Consider the following 8,176-nt stretch of genomic DNA (forward strand, 5'->3'; position numbering starts at 1 on the left):
CTTCCATAGCAACTCAGAATGTGCGACATTCTTGCAGTCCTCCTAGACATGCTAAGAAATCAAAGGTGAAACGTCAAGCCATCAATCTAAAAGATTTTCCTTCTGAATTTAACCTAGGTTCAACCTTCTTGCAGAATAGCTACTCCTCTCTTGAGGACGAGGAAGATATGGAAGAATTTTCATGATTTTTTTTATCATGGAATGTACAAGGTCTCACAAACCTCTCTAGAAAGTACTATGTCTGGGGTACCCATCATAGACTTGGAAATTTAGAAAGTTAAGATATCATGCTCTCTTCTGCATGTCATGTCATTTGGCTGGATGGCATTATGTTTTCCTCACAACACGAAGGTAGTAGAGGTGGTGTAGTTACCCTCTTGTCACCTCGTCTTCATTCTGCTATTATTTCGCATGATTCTAACCCCATGCATAGAACTATTTGGCTATGGTTTTCCATTAACAATCATTCCTTTGCAGTCGTTAATGTTTATGATCCCAAACTTGTTGTAGAAAGATCTCAAATGTGGGGTTGGCTAGCTGACAACTTTTCTCCAACTACTTGGGTCATGTGTAGTGACTTCAATATGGTTGAGGTGGCCTCTAACAAAGATGGCAATTTTTCTTTTCGTTGGATAGCTAGGGAAAGGGACGCTTGGTACTACATGTGCAATAAATTGGGCACTTATGATTCCAATACTAATCGCCAACAACATAGTGGGGTTTGGCACACTTGGTCCAACTTTCAGGCTAGCTCTAACTGCATTTTAAAGCATCTCAATCATGTCATGATTACTACACAATCTTTTTTCTCCTTTTCTAAGGATCATGATTTACCTATCATTCCTTTGCCCAATGTGATGTTATCTGACCACTATCCCATTTATTTTTCCATTTCATGGAAAATAGTTGTCCAAAAAGTTTTCAAGACACAATTCTTCCTCAACACATTTGTGTTGATACATGCTTCCACTATTACTCATATCCTACATGTCTGGAATCTAGAACCACGTTCACATTCCTAGACAAGGTGGATCCAGTGAATGATGCCTCTACTAGAACTACTTGCTTTTTATGCATCTATGGACAGTAGTTGGTGGTTTTCAAAAGGTGGTCTTATGATTCCACTTCTTCTGGACTCAAAAAAGCTTCTGAGGCTCTCACCCTTAATACCTTTGATGTTGATTTGCATATCCATCTTGCCAAACTTCACCATGATAAATAGGTTACAGATAATTATGCCACTCTAGAAGCCCAAATCAAAGCTTGTCTCCACTAGTTGGAGGTTGGCGATAAAGGTTTGAAGGAGTTCTTCCAAGCTCTTTGAGCCCTTCATACCAATTTTGGGATTTAAAAAATCAAACTAGGCACTTCTATTCTCTCCAGTCTCCCTGACATCCTTCAAGCATTTGTTCAACACTATGAGAACATTTTTGCTTCGTAGGGAAATTCGGTTGCTTGGGAGTTAGTTCTCAGAAAGTGTATTTCTATTACTCCAAACTGCCATCAGTTGAGCAACACACTTTCTATGAGAAACTTCTTACTCTTTGAGACCTTAAAGAGGTAGTTTAGTCCATGGAAGATGATAAATCCCCTAGGTGTGATGGGTTTCCTTGTGAATTTTACAAACACCTCTGGGAGCATATTGGTCCCGATATGCACAAAGTTTATCTCGAAGCCTATCATTCTAAAATTTTAGGAGCCATTATCAACAAAGGAAACATTAAATTCATACCAAATGCTAGAGATCCTAAGGATATTTGCAATTGGAGGCTCATTACCCTTATGAATGTGTCTTATAAGATTTTTGCCAAGGCAATTTCTCTCAAAATTCGGCATCTTCTGCCTTTAATTATGTGGCCGAAGAAAATTGGATTTATCAAGTCCAAATATCTTCTTGACAATATTATTGTTGTTTGTGAAGGAATGGAGTGGGCTCGCAAGTCCAACTAGTCGGCTTTTTTTTTGAAAATTGGTTTTGCTAAAGCCTATGACCGAATTGAATAGCCTTTTATCTTGGCTATGCTCCAGGCTCTTGGTTTTGGTCCCAATTTTTTGTAGTCTTTGGAAATGCTCTTTGGGGATGCTAATGCTTGCATTACCATCAATCATCAATAACTCCCAATCTTATGCCTTTGGGCTTTTTCATTCCATCAGGCAAGGTTTCCCTCTGGCTCTGACATTTTATGTTCTTACTGTTGAAGGGTTTGGCTACTTGCTAGCCCACTTCGTGTCTTCAGGTTTTGCTTGTGGTATTTCTTTGCTAGAATCATCTTCCCAAATGGTTAATTTTCATTTTGCTAATGATTCCTTTCTCACTCTTTTGGAGGATGAAGAAAACATCAAAAATGCCTTAAATTACCTTGATACTTTTTGTCAAGCCTCTGGCTGTACTATTCAATAGCATAAAACACTCTATTATTGCTATTCATTTTTGTCAGTGCCACCTTGACTTAGCCAATTTGAATGGAAATGGGTCACTTACAGGGAGATCTTCTTCTTTCTATGCATTCCCTTTGCTTTTCAAGTATTCCCAGTTGATCTATGGAATGCAGTGCTTGCCAAGATTACTAAGAAGCTAGATTATTGGATTACAAAACTGCTTTCTCTTGTGGGAAAATTCTAGATTTGCTTGAAAGTTCTTGCAGTGACTCATTTCTATTATTCTTCTTGTTGGGCTCCTTCTAAAGCCTCCTATTAGAAATTAGAGAGATTGCTTCGTGATTTTATCTGAGCCTTTGGTTTTGATCATCATGGCTTTCATAGAGTTGCTTGGGATTTTTGTTGTCTCCCAAAGGAGTTTGGAGGTCTTGGCTTGCTTTCCGCACAGAAACAAGGCCTTGTTATATGTGCCAAATGGATTATTTGTGCCATCACTGGAGATGAAGCTTGAAAGATTTTGGTTTGGCATTGCATTTCTTCCAAATTTCCTATCAACAGGCCTACATGGAAGTGGATTGGCTTTCACACCCTTCTCATCATGTAAGAGCCCATGTTAATTTAGGGCTCTTTTGTTATCAAGAGCATATGGAAAGCTTAGGAAGCTATCAAGCCTTGGCTTCGCTGTTCTGGAGATGAGTTTTGTAATGGGCTCTCTTTGAACTAGTAGAACAATTGGTGGTCTCCTCTGTTTGTCATCCAGGGTACTCCCCTTGCCAAGACACAAGGTGCTAATGCTCTACATTTTTTCAAACGAGGCATCAAGACTCCTAAAGTTCTAGGGTTTCCATGAGTTTCAAATCTTGGGAAGATATGCAAGTCTAGTACAATCTTTCCCATTTAGATCAACAAACTTTTGACTTATTGCTCTCTTCAATTCCAATGTACTTAATTCATAAAGTGGGTATTCAACCAGTTAGACCTTGGTGGACTGATTGGAAGTGGTATCCTACCACTCCTTTGTCTAGTTACAAACTAAGTCTCAGCTACAGATGACTTTCTCCCCATCTTTCAATGGTGGATATGCTCAATCAGAGATGGCATTTGCAATCTTCTTTCTATCTCAATGGAGAAAGCGCTTTGACACTATTTGGAGTGCTATTACAGAACCCAAGATTGTCCATTTTACTTGGTGCCTGGCTTTTCAAGGTCTTCCCCTTGGGCCTCGACTCAAGCATATTTGGGTTTTGAATCCTCAATGTCCATTTTGTGGACAACCAGAGTCTTTCTTTCATATTTTTTGGTTTTGTAGATGTGCTCAAAATTATTGGCATTGCATTCATGACTTCTTTGAGCCATTCAGGCCTGAACTCTTTTCTTGGCACATGGCTCTTTTGGGTGATTCCCCTAGGATCCCTCTGAAATTTATCCTGATTTGGCATACCTTCAGGATGGAGATTTTGTTCACTCTATGGAAAGATAGAAACATTGTTCTTTTCACTCACAATTTTTTTGATATTAATATTTCTATGTACACTAAAGTGTGCATTTGTAATAATGTAATAATGCAGATTCAAGTTCAAGCAAACAAGGTGGCCTTCAATGTGGCCCACCTACAAGAGTTGCTCAATCACTGGGGCAATGCCCATTGTACTATTGCCAAGGTACCTGCAGATGCCTCGATTGATAACTTGACGTCTAGAGGCCATCATCAGTGGTGCAACTCCTCAAGCTGTTGCTCACATACTCCATGCTCCCAGGCTTCCCGCCACCACTCTCCTAACGATGGTGATGATGGATGGAAGCGCCAATCAGTTTCCTTGCCCTGTGGTGGCACTGGTTGGTCCTTGGCTCCTCCTCTTGGTGTTTGGCAAGTGGTCTCTGGGAAATGGCCTTTTCGCCTGTAACTGACAATTTCACCTCCACGGCCAGATATGAAGGATACTAACTAGGCCACTGATGCTGCTATTGACGGCTGGACTATTCCCAGCCTGCCCCCCAATCCCAAAGATGATTGGAGTTTTCATGATCGTGATGAGCCACCTCCCTCAGCAGGCACTGTTTTAGCTGGCTGAGGTTGCTTTATGTTTTTGTTGATGAAGAGTTTATGACTCCACTTTCAACTGTGTGAACTCTTGCAAGATGACTCTTTTTTGTGAATTGTAATCTTAGTATATTATTTATTAATAAAAAAAGACTATCATCAAAAAAAAAAAAAAAAAAAAAAGAAGAAAGAAGAAGACAAATCTCCTTAAAAACTATAAAATCTATAATCTGTAGAAAAAAAGTGCGTAATTTTCAATACACGCTCCTAATGCACAACCACGATCTCAAATCGAGAATCAAACAAACGCTAAGGTTATGCTGTCAATATTGAAATCAACTACATCTGTTAAATTATAGAAACATATTGAGCGCATCCACAAATGCGTCCAATGAGAGGTTACTAAGGTTAACCCTTTTCATCCGGAAAAAGATTCCTTTAGGTTTCCAATATGTTTATACAATGCATTCAGCAATTTAGATATAATATACAATTGTGTTATGCTCAGAGGATGCATTGTTTATTAAGACTCCAATGCATTGTGCTTATGTTTACAACTGTTTCCTTTGTCGGAGAAGCAGTACTATCGTTCCAGGAATCCAATGAGAAATGTACAACGACGAGCCTCCTTGTTTGACTTGTCTCCCTGAAAAAGCGACAAACTTACAGCATAGACTTTGTATTCCATTAAAGAAATCTGAACAAAGAGGTTCAAAGATCTTTCTGAAAAATTATGGGAGGATATCCCAGGAAAAAATTGAAGTTCTCGCGCTTCATACTTTATCTTGTATTGACAATAAATGTAAGTATTTCCACAAATGGGTTGAATCCAGAGACTAGATTGGAGCTGTTCATACTGTCAGGTCAAAGCAATATGTCAGGCAGAGGAGGAGTTGAAGATGACAAATGGGATGGATTTGTTCCTCGTCAATGCAGGCCACATCCTTCAATCCTCAGATTTACCGCAGAGGAAAAATGGGTTGAAGCTCAAGAGCCCCTGCATAAAGACATTGATACAAGTAAGCATGTCCTACTACCATTTTCACCATACATAGATCTAGTTCGGAAGAATATAACCCACAAAAATCATTTACATTCTATCTTAATCAGATCCTTACACCTATCCCATACTAATTAATGGTCTCAATCTGGTCATCCGGTTTTAATGTTCTCTATAAGGAGATTGATGATTTGATTGTCTAGCCTCTTTTTTGATTGACACTGAATAGATAAAATAGCTGTGAATTAGAAAAAGTGTGTGGAGTTGGCCCTGGAATGGCTTTTGCAAATAGATTGTTGAAGCAAAACAAGGAATGTGGAGACGGTTATCATGTTGGTTTGGTTCCATGTGCCATTGGTGGGACTGCTATCAAAGAATGGGAGAAGGGTAGCTTTCTTTACACAAACATGATTAACAGAACAAGGGCAGCTCTCGGATACAACAATGGAAGCTCTCATGTTTTAAGGGCTCTTTTATGGTATCAGGGTGAAAGTGATGCCAACTCTGAGGAAACTGCTGATAGTTATCAACAAAACCTTGAGAGACTTATTTATGATATCCGTTCTGATCTGCGACAGCCTGATCTACTTTTCATTCAGGTAAACTAAATGTAGTGATGGTGGGCAGGTTAGAACACTTCTTTTTCTTGATGATCTGATAACTTTCATTGTTTTGAATCTTGATCTGATAGGTTGCTATAACCATGGGTGACCTTCCATATAGTGAACCTGTGCAGAAGATTAGGAAAGCACAGTTGGGTGTCAGCATTCATAATGTCTACTGTGTTGATGCCGATGGTCTTGAGCTTAAGGAAGACAAGCTTCACCTAACAACAAAGTCTCAGGTGAAACTAGGAAAACTGTTGGCAGACACATATATAAAACATGGGCCAAGTACTTAATTTGGAGACCAGGTTTAAAGATATGCATGTTTCTTGTTGTATATTGCCCTGTTATCTGAAGTGAAACATAGTTTAAGGGTGTGCTGCTCTTTACTAAAGTGAATGGATTAGTGATTATGTGTTGTCTTAATAAACGTCCAATTGTTAACAAACGTGCAATGAAACAATGAAATTGCTGAGAGATATAATTTCCATTGATTGATAAGAACAATAAGCTTTTAAAGAAGCTGCCCGAGTTGAACAAAACCCAATCTAGCATGATATTGATTTTCAGCCAAATCCAGAAAAGGCATAATGATGAATGGAATTCTGTGCAGTGTATATTGGTTCAAATAAAGTCAAAGTGGCTTAGTGTCGAAAATTAACTAGTGTCTCATAAACTACACAGCTATAAAGTAATTTATGATAAGAAGTTTGTTTTAGAAGGTTTTATATTCAAATGAAAGTATTGCTTTAATTGTATATTGGGATATATTCCGAGTATCCATCTAACAATTTAAGTAATTTAGGATAGGATTTCCAGTTCATTTTTATGATATTTGGTATTTATACTCAGCACACTAGTACGATGAGACTTGTTTAGAAAACTTCAGTTTTTGTTTAGAGAACTTCAGTTTTTCCCACAAACAAGGTGTTCTATGAGTCTAACATGATTGTTTTTGAATTAATAGCAGCCAAAACAAAGGGGCTGGCCCATAACAGAAAAACTGGTCAACTTACCAGTGGAAAACCATCAAAACTAAACTAACCTCTATTGCTGCTAGAAACAAAAACAAAGTTCACAACCATAATTAATAGAGTATCAGTAGGCTTAAACAAAATGCATGTTATCAAACTTAAGAGACTATAGAAAAATATTAACATAGGCATAACAACCTTGCAACCTAATAAGTCCGGTAACCAGTAGATTAACGGCATAAAAAAGAAAAAGGAGGGAGCCCTTAAGATTTCTTGGCCTCTTTTCTCCCTAGGAGGATGTTCGCCCAATCTTCTGCTAGGAAGTCAAATAGCACCTTAGAGTCCTCCTTAGACAAGTCCCCTTCAGCATCCTTCAGCAGGCATAGAGTGGTAGCAGCCACACGTGTAACTTTTACCGTGAACTTGGTCAGTAGGCGCATTCTCTCCTCCAATGCTTGAATTCTCTCCCACGCCTCATTACCAGCCTTATGCAAACCACCCGGATGACCATCAATGCCAGCCTTCATAGTATCCTGCACAATTAGGGGGTTTGTAGCATTTTCAGAAATAGGTTTAATAGGGGAGGAGATTTTTATGGGGGAACGCATCCTATCCACCATATCACGAAACTGATCCTTTGTTAGGTCCACACACCCCAGATCAACTGTCGCTGAAACATGTGACACATCCTTATTCTCCTTTCCTTCACCCAATTCTGACCTAGAGGAGTCTGAAACTTCCTCTTCCACCTCCTCCATACCTCCCACCCCAAAGTTTAATGCTTTTTCTTTCATCCTTAATTTGGGGAAGCCTGAATCCAACTCCTCCTCTTGCAAGGCTCCCTCCTTCAACTTCCTCTTAGCATTAGATTTTTCTAACCTCCACGACCTCCTCCTACCCCCTCTCCCCTCATCCTCCTTCCCTTTGTCCTACCTCCCTCTTTTCCCCATGGGGGAGGGATCCATCAAGGACCCACTAGGTGAAGACTGTGGGGTAGAGGCTTTGGGACCCATGATCTTAAGGAGAACCATTTGGGACTAAGGGTTCGAATGGGCAGGAATGTCAATTTTCACAATCCTAGGGGGCTAGGGCAAGGTGGAATTGATACAGCTTGAAAATTAAACCCTGGTGTAAAACTGTAAACTTAACCCCGCTTTTTCATTTTTTCTTTCACATC

General features: G+C 39.4%; 1 protein-coding gene across 1 annotated transcript; it reads left to right on the forward strand.

The window, feature by feature from the left end:
* Positions 1 to 5,042: 5,042 nt before the first annotated feature.
* Positions 5,043 to 6,535, forward strand: LOC149545157 (putative carbohydrate esterase At4g34215). The gene is made up of 3 exons (XM_089793700.1): positions 5,043 to 5,439; positions 5,670 to 6,019; positions 6,112 to 6,535. Exons 1-3 carry the CDS (start codon positions 5,154 to 5,156, stop codon positions 6,319 to 6,321), a joined length of 846 nt encoding a protein of 281 aa, XP_089649826.1. The 5' UTR covers positions 5,043 to 5,153; the 3' UTR covers positions 6,322 to 6,535.
* The last annotated feature ends 1,641 nt before the right edge of the window (positions 6,536 to 8,176 follow it).

Source organism: Cupressus sempervirens, chromosome 7 (assembly GCF_028749045.1).
Source record: "Cupressus sempervirens isolate cs-2001-9-10 chromosome 7, ASM2874904v1, whole genome shotgun sequence".
NCBI lineage: Eukaryota > Viridiplantae > Streptophyta > Pinopsida > Cupressales > Cupressaceae > Cupressus > Cupressus sempervirens.

Coding starts and splice junctions, on each gene's coding strand:
- LOC149545157 (XM_089793700.1), top strand. CDS start 5,154: ATGGGAGGATATCCCAGGAAAAAATTGAAGTTCTCGCGCTTCATACTT. Junction 5,440..5,669: donor GCATAAAGACATTGATACAA/GTAAGCATGTCC, acceptor GCTGTGAATTAG/AAAAAGTGTGTGGAGTTGGC. Junction 6,020..6,111: donor CTGATCTACTTTTCATTCAG/GTAAACTAAATG, acceptor TTGATCTGATAG/GTTGCTATAACCATGGGTGA.